This window comes from Ictidomys tridecemlineatus, chromosome 10 (assembly GCF_052094955.1).
Source record: "Ictidomys tridecemlineatus isolate mIctTri1 chromosome 10, mIctTri1.hap1, whole genome shotgun sequence".
Classification (NCBI taxonomy): domain Eukaryota; kingdom Metazoa; phylum Chordata; class Mammalia; order Rodentia; family Sciuridae; genus Ictidomys; species Ictidomys tridecemlineatus.
Genome location: NC_135486.1, coordinates 96,583,350 through 96,601,740, shown reverse-complemented (window position 1 = coordinate 96,601,740; position 18,391 = coordinate 96,583,350). Strand labels below are relative to the sequence as shown.

The 18,391-nt window shown below is 35.6% G+C and overlaps 1 protein-coding gene across 6 annotated transcripts in view; it reads right to left on the bottom strand.

The window, feature by feature from the left end:
- Nucleotides 1–1,536: 1,536 nt before the first annotated feature.
- The window catches only part of Dclre1c (DNA cross-link repair 1C), a 30,541-nt gene continuing 13,686 nt past the window's right edge, over nucleotides 1,537–18,391 (bottom strand). The window contains exons 6-14 of one of the 6 annotated variants that reach the window (XM_005334278.5): nucleotides 17,920–18,021; nucleotides 17,186–17,258; nucleotides 16,878–17,018; nucleotides 13,544–13,645; nucleotides 11,153–11,289; nucleotides 10,583–10,637; nucleotides 9,208–9,296; nucleotides 6,777–6,871; nucleotides 1,537–3,172 (exon numbers count right to left, since the gene is read on the bottom strand). In XM_005334278.5, the coding sequence (XP_005334335.3) occupies nucleotides 2,259–3,172; nucleotides 6,777–6,871; nucleotides 9,208–9,296; nucleotides 10,583–10,637; nucleotides 11,153–11,289; nucleotides 13,544–13,645; nucleotides 16,878–17,018; nucleotides 17,186–17,258; nucleotides 17,920–18,021 (1,708 nt within the window). In that variant the 3' untranslated portion in view covers nucleotides 1,537–2,258. Of the gene's footprint in view, nucleotides 3,173–6,776; nucleotides 6,872–9,207; nucleotides 9,297–10,582; nucleotides 10,638–11,152; nucleotides 11,290–13,543; nucleotides 13,646–16,877; nucleotides 17,019–17,185; nucleotides 17,259–17,919; nucleotides 18,022–18,391 lie in introns of those variants that run through there. The other 5 variants (XM_040278743.2, XM_040278745.2, XM_040278744.2 and 2 more) reach the window with 5 other exon arrangements.

Here is an 18,391-nt window from a genome sequence, read left to right as displayed (position 1 = left end):
AGTAAAATAATAGAAACTATTAAAACGAGGCTTTTAGAGACTTTAACTATTTTAGTCAACATTTAGTTTTAAATCAACATTTAGTTTCTTCATTTTGATTTCCTAAAGACATCAGAATTTGTTCTCAATATAATGCAGGTATTCTAGGGTAACAGAACACATTTGAACTATAAATCTATGCAAGTTGTAAGACCATCATTTCCAGTATTAATGTAGGATTGTAATACACAATTGGAAATCTTATGAGTTTTTCTCCAAATTTTCAAAATTTAGACTGTACTTCTTTTAGTTCAGTTTCTCCTTAGCAAAATAAATTTAGTTTGGCATTTGATATTCCATTTACCAAGGCTTAACTTTATTTGCTTTTGAATGTTTCTAGTAGAATGCAGAAAGATTTTGATAATTATCTGCTGATGAGATTAACCAAAGATTTCTAGACAGTTCCTTTATGGGTTCATGCATTTGAGTATTAAAAGTATAATTGAACGTAGTTAGCACAATATGGAAAGATATTGTGTATTTGAAATTTTTATGCTATTAATTATTAGGTCCTTAAACTAACTATTGTAAGTTTGCCTTGAAATACAAAGAAATTTTAGAATTCAGAACTAGTATTTATTGAATAAGGCTTAGGTATATGTATATACTAATGTACTTCTCATAAAACTAGAAGGTTGTTGCTGTCATTCCTTTATTAGACCTAAGAATTAGACTGGCTAGGTAACATTAATGTGCTCAAGATCATCCAGTTACTAGGCTGAAAACTATATTTTATAAGTACTCAGGGATAGTTAAAAAAAATCAGTTTCTATTCTTAAAATTTTTAGGTCTTGGGATTCAACTTTTTTCCCACTTTAACAATTAATAGTTCTGGAAGTAAAAATCAAGTAGCAACTAAATTAGTCCTGACTGTTTTTATACTATATTATTAGTTAATAATGACTTGAATAGCATAGTGCTTAAGAGCAGACTGTAAAGTCAAATTGCTTGTGTTTGAATCCTGGCTTTGCCCCTTACTGGCTATGTGAACTAACCTGTTGTGCCTTCATCACCTATTCCTCAAAGGATAATTATGAGAATTAAAGCATATGTGTGTGTATAAAAAAACTTTTTTTTACAGAATAAGCACTGATAAGTATTATCACTCAAAACCTCTGCTTTAAAATCTGATGACCTCTACAAGTATGTTGAATTAGTCTGTATTGCTCTTAGCCCTTGAATTCAGCCAGCATTTTTACCAGACATAAAAATGGTGTGATTGTAAAATGCTAGGAATATATTCAGAAGAATGTTTACTGGTATTTTTGAATGCCTATCTTGAATCATAAGGTATACTATTAAAACTAAGTCTTAAGCATTAATGACTATTATACAAACATATAGTTAATCTAGTATGGTGGATCCAGGATTACTTTTTGGTCTTATTAGATGCAACATCAAGATACAAATCATTGTCCATTTAATCTACAAATTGTGAGATACCACTAAAAAGTGATGTCTCAGCTCTGATTAATGTGAAATGTCAGCATACAGAAGTTTTTGAATGTTTGTAAAGCTTTATTGATTTCTCAGAAGCACTGGTGAACTTAAATTTAATGACTCTGAACATATAGTCATTTAATTCATAAGCATTTTCTTTTACATTCTTATTGTTCTAGTTTTACCACTGTATTTAGATCAACAGTTTAAAGTGATAGAACATCTTTTGAGAGTAACGGTGAATTCCCCCCCATAAACATCAATTTATAGATTGTTATTCTAATTTTTTATAATCCAAGATGTATCTTTGTGAATGTTCATGTGCACTTGAAGGAAGTGTGTTCTGCTATCAGGTGCAGTGTTCTGTAAATGTAAATTAGATCCAGTTGACTGATGGTGTTTAGTTCTATATTCTTGATTTTCTGTATTTATACTAGTTCTCTTACAAAGAGAAGAATGTTAAAATCTAATTGTACATTAGTTTGCTTTTCCTTTTGTTTCATGTATTTTTGACTGTTAAGTGCATGCAAATTTAGGATTCTTATGTCTTTTTGGTAACTTGAACCTTTTATTCAGAAATTGATATTTGTATAGTTAGTCCAACTTTTAGTATTTAAATGGTGTCTCTTTTCCATCCTTTTAACTTACATCATTTGAACTGAGTTTCTTAGAGACAGCATGTAATTGGGGTATGTTTCCCCAAATGTCTTTCCATTGACGTGTGTTTTGCTGCTGTCTTTTAGGATATTTGAAGATTTTTAAGTATTCCATTTATATATCTAAGAATGAACATTTTTTCTTTCAACTATTATATTCTCACCTGTTGCCAGTTTCTCATATAAATACTGTAAATGCTCTCGTTTAGGTAGTTCTGCTTCTGGAGTTGAGGGAATTTCAAAATCAGAGGAACTCTGTGAATCTGAATGTGTGCTAAAATTTAGCGACCTGTTTTTCTCAGGTATGTGTTTCCCACAACTCAGAGTAGTTGGTTCTCCAATGTTAGGAACTGTGGTTATTTCTGAATCTCTGCTTTTTAAATCAGAGTAAGTGTCCTTTGGGCAAAGTACGTTTTGTTCCATCTGGGAGGTAGGAATACTCTCTTTGGTTTTTGGTCTGTAGGCACCTTTGTTCAAAGAGGTAATATCCCCACCATTTTTCTCTTGGGAAGATAACAAAACAGTATCAGATTGGCTATCCCAGCCTTGACTTCCTTGTTCTGTTATGTGTGTTGACTGAGAAGAATTCTGGGAGGAGATGTGTGTTGATTCTCCATCAGAGTCACTGAAAAGCTTGGGTGACTGAGATCCTCCCGTCTCTGTGGAGGAAGGGAAGTTTTCCAAACCCTCATCTGTGGTGTCATCTTTTCTTTTAAAGAATACTTCCCACTGTGGTACATCCACATCAACCTTTTGCTGGGGAAGCGTTACAGGGCCCAGATCTTCTTGCACTGAAGATGGGATTTCTAATTCTTCCTCACTTTCACTATTGGATTCTTCACAATCTATAAAATTGGTCAAAGGAGAGTTTTGTGTACTCTCTGTTTTGAAACATCCTGTGCTTTGTCTCAGTTTTTCAGGCTGGTTTTGTGATATTGTAGTCATCGAAAATACCTCAGGGTGAAGAATTAGCTGGTATGGAACCTTGTGCCTTAATGGTACTGGCAGAGGGTCATCGAAGAGTTCATCCTCCTCCTCTATAGAACAACAATTAAAAAAAAAAAGGTTTATAAGAAACAAGGTAAATGGAGTCAATTTCTATTTTCAATAAAGATTTAATTTGTAGCATTTACCCAGGGTTTAAATTCTTGAAACAGCAAAAAATGGAGAGGCTCCTTTTTTTTCCAAAGATAAAATCAAAAGGCCTCTTATTGGGATATGCTGAATAATCTATCATCCTTCTTGGATTTTTGTAATGCCACACCATTAGTAGAGAATATAAGTCAAGTGGTTCTTAAATCTGATAATTAGGATGATAGGGAGAACTGTTAAAAAAAATGTTTCTAGATCTCATTCCAGAGATTGTCTGGTGAAGGTTGGGCCAAATAAAATATTGCAGCTGGTTCTGCTCATCAACCAAGTTTATAAACCCTGTCTGCTCTGCAAACAATAGGTGCCTAGTGGATTGGCTGCTTTAATAAAGAGTTGATCCCTCCCCTCCACCTCTATTTATCGTTTGTACACAACACCGTGACAGATACTGGGGGAACACATACAGGTTAAATCAACTTTAACCAAAATATCAGATAAGTCCTAATAAGTGTCAAGAACTAAGTCAACATTTATTTTGCTGATTATTAAGCATGCCAAATCATCATATAGTAAGCCTGATCTATAAGATTAGGCAATCATTCTTACATGGGAAATGAAGTTCTCATAAATGAATAAAATTCCAATAAAACCAGTATTTTCCCACATTCTAAAGGCTTGGAGGCAGAAAATTAAATGTGGCAACTTTTGTTCTAATTAAGGTGTTAACTTATAATATCCTACTTCTTAAAGATAACTGAACCAGCTTAAATGATAAAGGTGAAGCTAAACACTATTTTTAATAGATGATTATCCAGCTCCCCTTTTGCCAATAAGGAGACATGTCCAGAGAAAAGGCATGTTGATTCATAAGCCAAACTCCTAAATTGCCCAGTTTGGCCTTGAATTTTGGATCCTCCTGCCTCAGCCACCCAAGTTGCTGGGATTACAGGCATATGCTGCCATGCCCACCCCGAAGCTAATTTTCAGTGTCTGTTGTTTCATTTAGGATTTATAATTGAGCTTAGCCTTCATTCTTAAAGGACTTGAGAGAACTAATGTCTAGCTAGTATATTTGGAATCATCCTAGTCTCCAGAATATAGCTTTATTTTAAGTCATGAGCTATATATTTTAGTTCTGCAATGAGTCATCTTTTTATGAAGTCTAAGTTAGACAACTCCATGTCCTAGATCTGCAACTGTACCAGTATCCTGTTTACACTGCATAATCCTCTGTCACAGCATTTTCATGTCACCTTACCTGTGTGCGTCTAAGAAGCAAAGTTTCTATACTCTTGAGTTTAACACTGTGTATTATTCTGTAACCATGTGAAATTTTAAATTATGAAATTAGGCATAACACTGAGAAAAATATCACAATATTCAAGTATTAATTCTTAGAATTTACAAATACTGATAATAAAACACCTAAACTACATGAAAAAAGGACAGATATCATAAATGTTTGTAAAAATTGATAACCATACTAGAAAGCAATTTGGTAATATGTATTAAGTACCTAAATTTCTATAATTTAACCCAATGAGTTACTTATCACAATTATAAAACAACCTAAATTATGACTTAATATTCATAACTCAAAGATTATAATGAAAAGTATGCAACCATTAAACTATTTTTGAAGAGTAACATTTTCTAATAAAATGTTTGAAGTGAAAAATAGGTATATACACATACGTGTGTATATACCTAAGTGATATAAGCTGCCTTTTCAGCCTGTATGCATCTATGCAGTTGTTACACTACTGAATTCTTTCATCATTTCCCTGTGCCCCACTGTCCTAGGTCTTACCCTAAGGAATTCAGTCCACTGAATTCCAAGAGTCTTGTGCAACAGAACTTCAGTACATTGCTCTAGCACTACAAACACTACTGTTCTCATGGACTAAAGCCCCCAATGTTTTTAAAATGTTTTTGACATCATTCCACTGAGTTTTTATGAATATGTAAGTTAATAAGGGGAAAGGAAATACATTAAAATACTAATCAAAATATCTATATATTATATAGCCATTTATTTTCCAAATTATCTACAGTGAGTATATATTTTTATAAAAGTGGTCTGTGAAGATAATAAGGTAAGCTATTAAAACATTTAGAGCACAAAGAGGTTTTTAAAAGAGGTTTTTAAGAATGACTTCTGAGTTTGCCCCTCAGATTCTGATAAAAGCACAAATCTTAAAGCAGCTGATTTAAGACTACATGTATATTGGTGCTGATCGCTTAACAGAAAAAAACTAAAGGATCTAAAAATCTAGTCATTACCAGATTTTAGAACACTCAGATTAGGATAATTACGAAGTCAGTGATGTACATGGGTTAAATTAAATATTAAGACACTGTAAAATACATCTAAAATTCAGATTAATACCCATACAAATATGAGAAAATCTATGAGTAAGAATAAGCCAGAATAATCTAGAAGGAACAAAATCAAAGCTAACAGAGGGGGTGGGGGGAATCAAGAATAAATAAAATGGAAGCAAGCATTAAACATGAACCAGCAACCAGATCCAAAAAGACAATCATTGAATTTAAGTATGGATTGAGTAAATGCAGAAAGGGTATGAGGTTTTTTTTTTTTTTTTTTTTTTTTTTTTTTTTTTTTTTAAGAATTTCAGCTTCCAGTGTACCAGTTAATCTGCCTCTAAGGAAGTGATTACGGGTAAATGAGGATAGGGCCCTGATCTGGCTGGATTAGTATCCTTTAAGAAACACCAGATATCTTCAATTCTCAAGTGCTCTCCCTTCACCTTGTGGGCACAAAAGAAGATGGCTAACTACAAGCCAAGAGAAAGGGCCTCAGAATGAAATGTACCTTGCCAGCCCCTTGATTTTGGATTTCTAATCTCCAGTATGGTGAGTAAGTAATAAGTCTGTTTAAATTACCCAATCTGTTTTTTTTTTTTTTTTGGTTACGGCAGCTCAAACAAAACAGATACCATATGGCTAGCACAATACCAGCCATGTACTAGGTGTTCAAGAAGCATTATATATTCACTATATGGTATAGTAACTGACTCTCCACCAGAGGAAACCAGAATCCTAACCATAAAATATGGCTGGGTGTAAATCAGGAGAGCTTCACTCAGACTGTAAAGTTCTGATTTCTATATGGGAACTTATCTCTAAAAAATGAAAGTAGTGCTGAAAGAAAGTATAGAGAAAATCCATTGATTTTTCTCCATCACTGATCAGTCTGATAAGAAATTAAAATAATAATGGCTTCATTTTCAGACTATATTGAAGAGAAACATGCAGGGGTAACAACACAGCCTCTCTTTGGGGCCTCTACTTGTCACAGAGCATGCTCCCAGAAAGCTGAGAACACCTTGCAATGTGCAACAGGTTTTCACCACTTACTACATACCTGGGAAGGACATTGGACTCCTGACTTCCTGAAGATAGTAAAGCAAAGCTCTTCCTGGAGACCATGTCTATCAGCCCAAAGCCACTTTACCAGACCAGAACATCCTGAAAAACATCTTTGCAGGAAACCCACACCACTGGACCTAGGACCATTATTCTTACCTGAGTCTACATGAATTGTTCTAGCTCTCTTCAGTTTTCCAAGTGGTTTATACTTTGGCTCAGTACTTTGGAAAGATCTGCATAAAGGCTGTAAGCTAAAAAAAATCAAAATATTTGACTTTTCCTTTTGGAAAAACTGCTAGAAAGTTTGCATGATTTATAGAGACTACAAAAACTTGACTATGGGGGAACTCGTACAACTTCTTTTAAGAACTGAAAGTAGTGTTTATTAAAAATCACTTTAATAAAATAAACTGGTAAACAGGTACTTAAATATAACCCTAAGATAATCTACTTGTTAGGATTAAGGGAAACAAAACTTAGATCTTCACTCTTGTAAGGCAGAAAAGTAGGCCCCTATCCTAAAACACTATTAAGTAATACAATGCTTCATGGTATTCAGGGAATATAGGATAGCTAGCTGCTTCCCTCTCCCTGTTTAATGGGATTTACTTATATCTTGCAATAATCTTGCAAATCTCACATATTTATCTCTTCATTCTGGAGCTACAGGCTGAAAGTGTGAAGACAAATAAAAGGAGAAAGCATCTACCCTTCATTGAAGGCAGCATTGCTAACTGCTTCAGAAGCCTTGAGGATTTTATATAACTTACCACTTGGAGGAGAGCACCATGAAGCTCCCAACCTGAAATTTATGTTCAGCCACACCCACCTGCCATTGTCACTCTTCTTCTTTTGTTCAGAGTCTATTCTGTTTCATTCCCTCCAGAACCTTAGCTCTGTGACCACTTCTTAAAATCATTTTAACTACTCTCCCTCTATAACTTTCAAAGTAAGGAGGTTCTCCCCATGCCTGCCTGTAACAGAACTAACTCATGAAATGCAAGATGAGGGAAGAGGAATTTACCAAGCACTCAAACTGATTCTTAAGTGTATTCAAGATTAATTACAAAAGGCATTTTTACATCTCAGCTCTTTTAATATCAAGACTCTTAACTCTTGTCTGTACCCTTCCCTGAACTATAAATTTTTTTTTTTTTTTTTTTTGTATTAAGGATTGAACCTAGTATCACAGTCCCTGTGGTTCTGGGAAACAACCACTAAGCCACATTCCCAGCCCTTTTTATTTTGAGACAGTGTCTAATTTGGTTAGGGCCTTGCTAATTGCTAGGACTGGCCCCAAACTTGTGATCCTCCTGCCTCAGTTTCCTGAGTTGCAGGGATTACAGGGGTATACCACCATGCCTGGCATTATCAAACTGTTTGAAGAATAGTCTTCCTCACTTTTACACATTTCTCAAAAGCAAAAAAATACAATCTGGCTTCCAACTCATAAGTCTACTAAAATTGCTCTCATTAGGCACATACAAATGACCTAATTACCAAGGCAACAGGAGACCTCCCTATATTATTTGACTAATCAAAAATTTGCCACTGATACACTATACTTTGTCTTTCCTGGTCCTCCCACTGTCTAGGCCACTCTGTCTCCTTCTCATTCCTTAATGTGCTGCTCAGAATTTTGACCTCCTTATTTTACCCTCTTCATTCTCTCCTGGTGATTTCCTTTGTCCTTATGGTTTCAGTTATCACCTGCACTGCACCTCCTAAATCTGTGCTTCCAATCCACACCTCTCTCCAGAGCTTGGTCCTAAACCCTATTTTTCATGAACGCTTACAAGCCTGGTTCTGTATATATACTTATCAGAATATTGTATATACTCAGTCTCTGGGGTAGATTCCCTGGCACCAGGCCAGATACCTTAATGATTAACAGAAATTTGTATGTATATGGTATGCTCCTGTTCAGACCCAGCCTTCTCCCAATACTCCAGAATTCCATAAGTATTGGTGTATCTTAGTCAACTTGAATCCATCCCAAGTGCAGTACCTAAGCTAGAACTGGCACTAGAGAAACATTTAATGAATAGGCCAGGTATGGTGGCACACATCTGTAATCCAGAAACTCTTCGGAGTGCAGGTTTGAGGCCAATCTGGGCAACTTAGAATGACCCTATGTCAAAATAAAAAGGGATGGAGGTAGAACACCCTTGGGTTCTAATCCCCAGTACTGTCAAAAGAAAAAATAAATATTTAATGAATGAATAGATGGAACTTAAAGAAGAGGTTAAAAAAATAGTGACAGTAAAAGATAATCATACTGTTTCACTTCTGCTTTGGTTTTGCTTGTCCATTCACTAGATATCTTCACTGATCACCTGCTTGGCACTATGCTAAGTGTTTTTCATATATTATCTCTAAATTTCTGGATTCCACCCAGGACAAATTCATAATTCTACCTATACATTTTGACACATTGAATGAAAGGAAAAAAGGGAGATGAATAGAGTTTGAAAATATTAACAGCAGAATCAGGTTCTAGATTTGCAAACTTTCAGGCAAAATTCCTTTGTCTCCTAGTCAAAAGCCATCAAGGGAGTAATAAATGCCACAAATAGTAACTACTTACATTTCTATAACTTTATCCTTAGTTGTGCCCAATGGGATGACATTTGGATATGCGTTCACAGGACAAATGTAGCTCAAGAAATCTTTAATCTAGAAGAAGGAAAATAAAATGGATCAATTATTTCCATGATGACAACACAAAAATTTCCCTTTTGCAAATGGAATGACTAGGGCACAGAATAATTATTAGCATCTAACTTTCCAAATAAAGCATCAAGTTAAGAGATAAGAGCTCAGATGTTGCCAATAACTCTATATTAAAATAAAAGGCTACTTTGACTTAGAAAGGTAGGGAGATCTAGTCCTCAGGCATTGTATAAGGAGAAAAAGTAAGGTCAAACCTATAACCAGAAGTGATCCACTACTGAGACACCTAACAAAGGAATATCCTTTCTTGTTCAAGTTGACAGCCTGTCTAAATAAAATACACTACAACCATCATTTCTCAGTATTTGTAGGGAATTATATTCTAAGAAATCATTACGAACACTGAATTAGAGGATACTGAACCACTGCTTCTAGGGAGGAAAATGGTACATAATTAGATTCCTGAAAGCCCCTATTGATATCTTCATCAACCAATCTACATATACTCTTGTTTTATATGTATTTGTTTAAAGACAATTTGTTTAACACTGCTGATTTATTAACATTGAACTCACAGCAAACAGCACTGTAACTCAGACCTAAAAATTTGTGTGTGTGTGTTTTGTACTAAGAACTGAACCCAGGGGTGCTTAATCACATCCTTAGCCCTTTTTATTTTGAGACAGGGTCTCACTAAGTTGCTTAGGGCCTCACTAAGTTGCTGAGGCTGGCTTTAAGCTTGCAATCCTCCTGCCTCAGCCTCCCCAGCCGCTGGGATTACAGATGTGCACCATCATGCTCGATTCTTAATACATATTTTTACCGTAAGGCACATCACAGCCTTCTTGTGCTCAGGAATCTAGACAGTACTTCAGCACTACACTAGAATGTCATTTTAAATTGCAAAATTACTGAGAAAAAGCACAAAAATACAAAAAGTGGCATTCTACAGACCACAGAAAGGACACTTATTTATAGTATGAAAGCTACAGTATGAGAGCTGCCTTGTTCAACTAGATCATGAAAAGTGCATGTTAAGTGACTCTCATTTCTCATCACTGTCCAAGTGACTGACTCCTGAGGGGCTGCAAGTATTGATATTGGGGTTATAAATAAGTAACGGTGAGTGAGCAAACTCAGAAATATGGAGAACCAACTGTTACTAGAAAAAAAATGAAACAAGATGATATTTAAACAGAGATGCCTCTGGAAGTCAAGAGTACTGTTATCAATGATGAAGGCTGAAGTACTATCAGGAGAAAAGTTATGAGTTTATGGGATCCCCTTACCTCACTATAGGAGGAATGAAAAGAAAAGCAAGCTCTGTATGAACTCTCCCCAGTCCTAAAGGGAAATGAAAGCAAAAATTTAAAAAGTCATTTAGCAAAACTAAGCTAAAAGTCCTGACTCTAATCTTTAGGTTATTCAAGTATGAAATCACCCCACAATCGGGAATTTCTTCTTGGAACAGGAGTAGACTTTCCAGAACTGGAAATCTGCTGTAGATATTCTAAATAGCCAAAGTGAAGGAAATGGTTTGAAGATATCATTATGGAAACTCTTTACTCTGCCAAGGAGCTTCTATTTTCCACATCAATGTACAACTCATACCCAACCACTCCGATTCCTGCAGGCTCCAGCCATCTTCTCTCCTCCCTCACTAGAACAGCCTTCTAGATTTAATTTTTTCATAGTAGGTTTGGAATAGTATCTCTTCAGTTTATATAATGTTTAAAGAAAGGAATCCCCACCATTACAGTAGATCCTCTTCTTGGGCTTAGGCTAGACTGTTTTGAAACTAAATTAAAATATTTTATCTCAAAGTTTCTCTCAGAAGACCAATGGCATGAGTTTCTTACCTCACTATCACATTTGTTTTTCTAGTTCTTTCTCCAAACCACATGGTAGAAGGCTTAATGCTGACTATGTGGAGTGGAATTCCAGTTTTGGAAGTAATTCCACAGGGTAATTTGTTCCACTGAAAATATTCCTCTGCCTAAAAAAGATTAAAAAATATATAGATACAGTTATATATTTTCAACAAAACTGTTTGCAGGTAAGATCTCAAAAACAAAATTAAATAAGTTTTTAGACATGAACAAAAAGTGTAAATATGAGCAAACAATCAGATAATTCCAAATTGAGAAACTTTCTGCAGAACAACTGGCTTCGACTCTTCAAAACAATCAATATGAGGAAATAGAACTAAAGGCTGGAGACATGATCTATACATCTAAAGACTCTTGGAGTTGACTGAATGCAATGCATGATCTTTAATTAAATCCTGGATTTAATTAATTGTTCCCATACTCATAGGCTAAAGCATACTATTGGGACAATTGGGAAATTGGAATATGGACTATAAACTAGCCAATAGTATTATAGCAACATTAAATTTCCTGAGTGGGTGAATCTTGTTGTGTTTATGTAAGAGAATGTTCTTGTTCTTAACTCCTTCATGCTGAAGGAGTTCAGGTGAAATGACAGGAAATCTGCAACTTACTCTCCAGAGGTTTGGGCTGTGGGTGGTTACACATGGAGAGAGGGAGAGAGAGAGAATATGTGGCAGTGTCAACAAAATGATGAGTCCAGATGAATAAATACAGTAGGATTTGTACTAGGCTTACAACTTTACTGTTTTTAAAAACTTCAAAATAAAACTGGAGGAAAAAATATAAAAAGGTGCTTTTACAAATTTGAAAAATAATAAGATGTTTGTTCCAAAGACATTATGTTTGGATTCACTCCATCCCACTCAAATTTCTTCACAGAAATTACTATTTCTTGTAAGGATCTAGATGAGACTGCAACAGGACTCCTCAAGCTCTGGATCTACTAGTCAGTATTTGTAAAAACTATGTGGCCTAAGGAATATATTAAGCCACTAGAAATAGTGTCCCAAGAAAAGTCAGCTTTGTGGGAAATGACAGCAATAGCAATTACAAATTAAGCTACTTTGTGAAATGTGAGAAAAATCAAAGCAAAAAGAAATTTGATAATTTTAAAATTTAAAATTTTTATCTATCCACAAATTCATTGGATGTGTGCATGCATTTGTACATACACATATATCTATACACACACACACCAAAAATGATTAAATACATTCATGAATGCAAGTTATAATATGCAGCTTACAAACCATCAAATGTAATTTCTCACCTCTAGCTCTTACAGTGGCCTCCTCCCCAAAAACATTCCATATTGTCAATAAGAGTTACTTTTTTGGTAAGTTACACTTTATTGTAAGGGCCAAGCAAGTTAAAGTTTTGGCTTGTGTATATGGGACCAATATCACCAAATAGTAATCTGAACATATAAATGCATTGCCTACTTACCAAAAAAACCCCCAAAAAACAAAAACAAAAAAAAAAACAACTCAGCATTTGCATGCTAAGATTATTAAAATTTTAGAAGGAAATTATGATCACTCATATCACTGCATTTGAAGGTAACTAGTCTTAATAATTAAAATGAATATATTAAAGGCAAATTCAAAACGTTAAGACCTATCTCTGGTGTTTAATAACAGAAAGGCTCTGTGGTAGCATTAAAAACAGATCAAAGCTGGCCTCGGTGGTGCACTCCTGTAATCTCAGTTACTCATGAGGCTAAGGCAGGAGGATGGCAAATTTGAGGACAGCCTGGACAACTTAGCAAGACCCTGTCTCAAAATAAAAATACAAAGAACCAGGGACACAGTTCAGTAGAAAAAAGCCCTTTAGTTTAATCCGTACTACAGGAAAAAAAAAATTACAGGTGAGTTGCAGAGGCACTGGAAACATTCACTGAAAATTGGGCCGTCAATACATGTCACTTCTTCAAAGTCTGAAGGAAGTTATATCTAGATATTTAACTCAAATGAATGGAAGAAAACTAGAGTTTATGAACATGTATATGTCATGAGTCTCAAAAATTAAATAGTAGTGGACCATAAATATATTTACTTAAATTATAAGCCAGAGCATATTATTTCATTAGAAACAAATTTACATCCTAGAATGTATAGGAATAGATTTTATTTAAATTAAACTATAAGGATCTGTTCTATTATTATGATATATACGTTAAAGAAATACAGTTATGTATGGCTGCATAACTTTGAGCTAATAACTTAGGATTGTAGTCTCAGCTTTTATGTTTACGAAGTGATGAGTCTCAAATGAAATTTTTGAAGTTCCTTTTTGACCTAACATTCTGGCTTTTATGGATCCTGAAAACAACATGAGAATGGTCATTTACACAGGTACCTTTGGATGCCGACATGCATGGATCTGGGTGCTACGGTCTGTTGTGAGATGATGAAGAATGTCAGGCATGTTTCTAAACATGTCCAGCTTGTCCACATGAATCTATGGAAAACAACAGGCATAAGCAAATTATTTGAAATGTATTCATATGTATTTGTGCTTCTATTATACAATCAAGATTTATTCTAAATCCTGGGTTATATATCTATGAACAAAGCAGATAGGGATGATCCAGAATTGTTCAAGGGGAACAAATACTGAGGGGCAAAATATCCAGTTAGTTACATCTAATTGTAACTAGCTATATCTAGATATATGTTCTCAGGGTTTTTTTTCCACCTGGCTATTTGCTCATTCATTGCTTGTTAATATTCTGCCATGAGGTCAATGGACAAAGGACTCAGCCCACGGATTTCATTTGATCTTGCTAATACCGTCCTTCAGTTCTTCCAGAGTCTCTTGATTCATATATATTGTGCATCTACTATACAATCAAGATTTATTCTAAATTCTGGGTTATATTTCTATGAAAAAAGAAGACAGGGATGATCCAGAATCTCCTCTTAAAAGACACATACAAGGTGCCACAAAGGGGCAGTGGCGGGTAAAGAAACAAGGGTCAGATTTCCCCACCACATACCAATTTTCTGGGTCAAGAGGGAGAGCAGATGCAGAAAAACAAATATCCACATCTTGGTCACCTTTAGCATTTTAAGGTTAACACATGTTAAAGTGTTAAATCAAAGTTCCAGGTTTACTTAAAGCTTATCTTCTGGGTACTTCAGAGAAAATTCCAAGCATTTAAATTGATATTAGGATTCTGACATGGCAAAAAAGAAGCATTTCATTTTGATGTCTGATTAACAAACAGATTAGAATAATATCAAATTGCAGCTGGGTACACTGGCACACACTTTTAATTCCAGCCACTGAGGAGGCTGAGGCAGGAGGATCCCAAGTTTTGAGCTCAGTGGTAAAGCACCCCTGGGTTCAATCCCCATTGCCACAAAAAAAAAAGAATGTCAAATGATGTGCTAAATTTACCAAGACAGGTATAAAAAGAACATAAACATAACTGCTTTTTTATCCAATGGCCCATTCTGCTCACTACCTGTTTACTAATGACCCATAAGAAGTAAAAATGAAAGATTTTCTGGGCTAAGGAAGAGGGATGAATAGAGATAAATTCTGAGATGATAAAGACTGGTATAGAAACTATACTTCACAAAACTACACTTCAAAAAATAAAAACAGGAAGGGCTGGAGATGTGGCTCAAGTGATAGCGCCCTTGCCTGGCATGCGTGCGGCCCGGGTTCGATCCTCAGCATCACATACAAACAAAGATGTTGTGTCTGCTGAAAACTAAAAAAAAAAAATAAAAATAAAAAATTCTCTCTCTTTAAAAAAAAATAAAAATAAAAAATAAAAACAGGAAAAGCAGCTATAGATTATCTCTGAAGTCCCTTAGTTGAGAACCTCACCATTTTTTCTTTTCAAATTCCTGACCTAAAAATTTCCCCATCCTCTGCAAAGGAATTAACAGAATTAAAAGGTCTCACTCAGAGGAAACTCTGGGGTCACCACCAAAGCCTCTCCCTGAATCCCTCCTCCTGGCCTCTTCCTTCAGGGTAGTGGCAGGTAAAGAAACAAGGGTCAGATTTCCCCACCACAAATCAATTTTCTGGGTCAAGAGGGAGAGCAGATGCAGAAAAACAAATATCCACATCTTGTTCACCTTTAGCATTTTAAGCTTCTACTATTCCACATGCCACTAAAATTATATAACAAATTTGGGACTGACAAGTACTTTTATACTTTACCAAAATAATGCATAAGGGAAAAAAACCACATAGTATATGTAAGCATGTATGTGTGTGAGTGTGTAAGAAAGTGAGAGAACACAATCTGTCACCGCTGTGATTTAATTTAAAAGGCTATTTTTTACATCAAAAACAGGAAGGAAAACCTCAGAACAAAAACATATCCTTCTTTTTTTTTTTTTTAAAGAGAGAGTGAGAGAGGGGAGAGAGAGAGAGAGAGAGAGAGAATTTTTAACATGTTTATTTTTCAGTTCTCGGCGGACACAACATCTTTGTTGGTATGTGGTGCTGAGGATGGAACCCGGGCCACACGCATGCCAGGCAAACGCGCTACCGCTTGAGCCACATCCCCAGCCCCCATATCCTTCTTAAAATAGAGAACTGGCAACTTTATTCAGATATTTTTGGACAGAATGATATAAGGATGGATGAAGCCAAGAAAATGACTTAGGAAGGAAGACCTTCACTTGAGAAGTAAAGGAGGAATTTAGCTGGGTGCAGTGGTACAGTAGCTTGGAAGACTAAGGCAGGAAGACTGCAAGTTCAAAACCAGCCTCAGCTGGGCTGGGGATGTGGCTCAAGTGGTAGCGCACTGGCCTGGCATGCGTGCGGCCCGGGTTCGATCCTCAGCACCACATACCAACAAAGATGTTGTGTCCACCGAGAACTAAAAAATAAATATTAAAAATTCTCTCTCTCTCTCTCTCTCCTCTCTCTCACTCTATCTTTAAAAAAAAAAAAACCAGCCTCAGCAACTTAGCAAGATCTGTCTCAAAATAAAATATTAAAAGGGCTGGGGATGTGGCTCAGTGGCTAAGTGCTACTGGGTTTAATCCTCAGTACAAAAAAAAAAAAAGTTTTTGAAATTTCAAATGTAGAATAACTAGATCATTTTAACTTTACTAAAGTACATTATATATAACTTGTAGTTCTTGTCACAAGTTTGTTTGGAGATCTATATTAAAAGGTACAAAATCAAACAAAATTTAAATGGCCAACTAGTCCCAGTACATCATTTTGTTCAGTCATGATCAAAAATCTATTCTCTCTTAAGAGACGAGAGCTCAAGACACTCTCTTCAGGTAAGCCCTGAAGGTAGGGAGCTCCTTGCTTGACAGTCATCCACACATATTCTGTTTGTGACTGAGGACCTAAGTAAATTTTCATAAAATGATCACTTGGCTGCAAGTAATACACTCAGATATCTCCTAGTCCAAATTTATTTCTAATATGAGTTTCAATTATTTCATGACCTACAGTTTGGGAATAATACTTCCTCTATGGCGTATTTTGCTTAAGACCCTTCTATACCATTCAGGTTTCCACCAATTTCCTCCCATGAGGACATCAGTTAACAAAGATGATATATGACTTTAGAGGAGCCATCAATCTCTGTTGTAGCCATGTTTTGATAAGCTACCTGTCACTATTTTCTATTATTTGGGGGTGGGGAGGGGAAGGAAAGGTGAATGGGGTGGATAAAGGGAGCAGGTGAAAAGAGCAAACACAGTACCTGGACTCCCAACTCTTCACTAAGATTGGTGAATAAATATTCATAGCCATAAGCTGCTTTGCAGTTCAGCCACACAACATGGTACGGGCTCCGAGTGATCCAGCTTCGAACCAGCTCTAAAATTCCACTTAAACACTCCCCCTAGACAGGATTTGTAAAGGACATTTAACACTCATAAGAGCCTCACTTACCCCTTTCATCCCCACACTTGTAGATATCTGAGCCATGGGGGACAATTATGGCTTCATGTGTCATCCTATACACGGCCACGCCCCATGTCATTGCCCCACTTCTCCAAGCAGACTTACGCGACTTGGAATTTGATAAAACCTTGGATCGCAGAAAGTAGTATCTAAATATACACTTTGGATGTCTTTTACTCTGAAAACAGAAAAATAAATGGTGTTAGCTGCCTAATGTGACACAAATCATGTGAACAATTTACACTTTATTTTACAGGGTATTCCATTCCATTTGGAATTTTTTTTGTTAATCAACTTCGTTGGGAAACTATTTCTATACAATAAAATAGAGAGTTTGTATGAAGGATCCAGTGAATTTTGATAAGCTTATGACTATTAGCAAAAAAAAAAAAAAATATATATATATATATATATATATATATATACATATATATATAACATTCCATTACCCCATTTCAAGGAAGAAAATTTGCTCTAGTATTCTTTTTTTTTAGGGAGGGGGGTGTACCATGGATGAACCAAGGGGTGCTTAACCACTGAGACACACCCCCGGCCCTTTTTTGTATATTTTATTTAGAGATAGAATCTCTCTGAGTTACTTACAGCCTCTTTAAATTGTTGAGGCTGGTTTTGAACTCACTATCCTCCTGCCTCAGCCTTCTGAGTTGCTGGGATTACAGGCGTCTGCCATCGTGCCCAGCTAATTTGCTTTACTATTGTAATTATTATAATCAAGTCTTATTTCTAATACAAAGACTTGTGTTTAGTGGGAAGAAAGCAAGAATCCTTTTTAAACTATGTAGCCTTACCTTCAAGAATTGTATAAGGCCCATACATACCTGCCTCCAGAGTGCAGAAGCTCCATTCTGGCAGCTTCTCCTTTCGCCAGTCTAAAGTCTCCTGTGTACAAGACAGTTCCATTATTGCCCTGAAATAAAAACCTGAAAAGCAAATGTATCTCAATGACTCTGAGTTTCAGACCAAGTCTTAATAAACCAAATACATGCTAAATCTATAGAAATGCTTCCTGCCAAATATATCCATTATGATACAGTATTAATGAAATTTCAATAGCTCCAAGTCCACATCTGGCACTTAACTACTACCTCTTCCCTGGGAAAGAAAGAAATAATAGAATGTAGATACTAATTGAGCTCATAATAGGTGCAGCCTGTAATATGTTAGCACTCTAAAGTTTATGTCAAGATCATTTCTGTTCATAGAGGCAAAAACCCATGTGATAAGACAATGTAAAGTCACTGGAGAAACAGTTACTGAAGACCTCCATTATAAGAAAGACACATGTCAAGT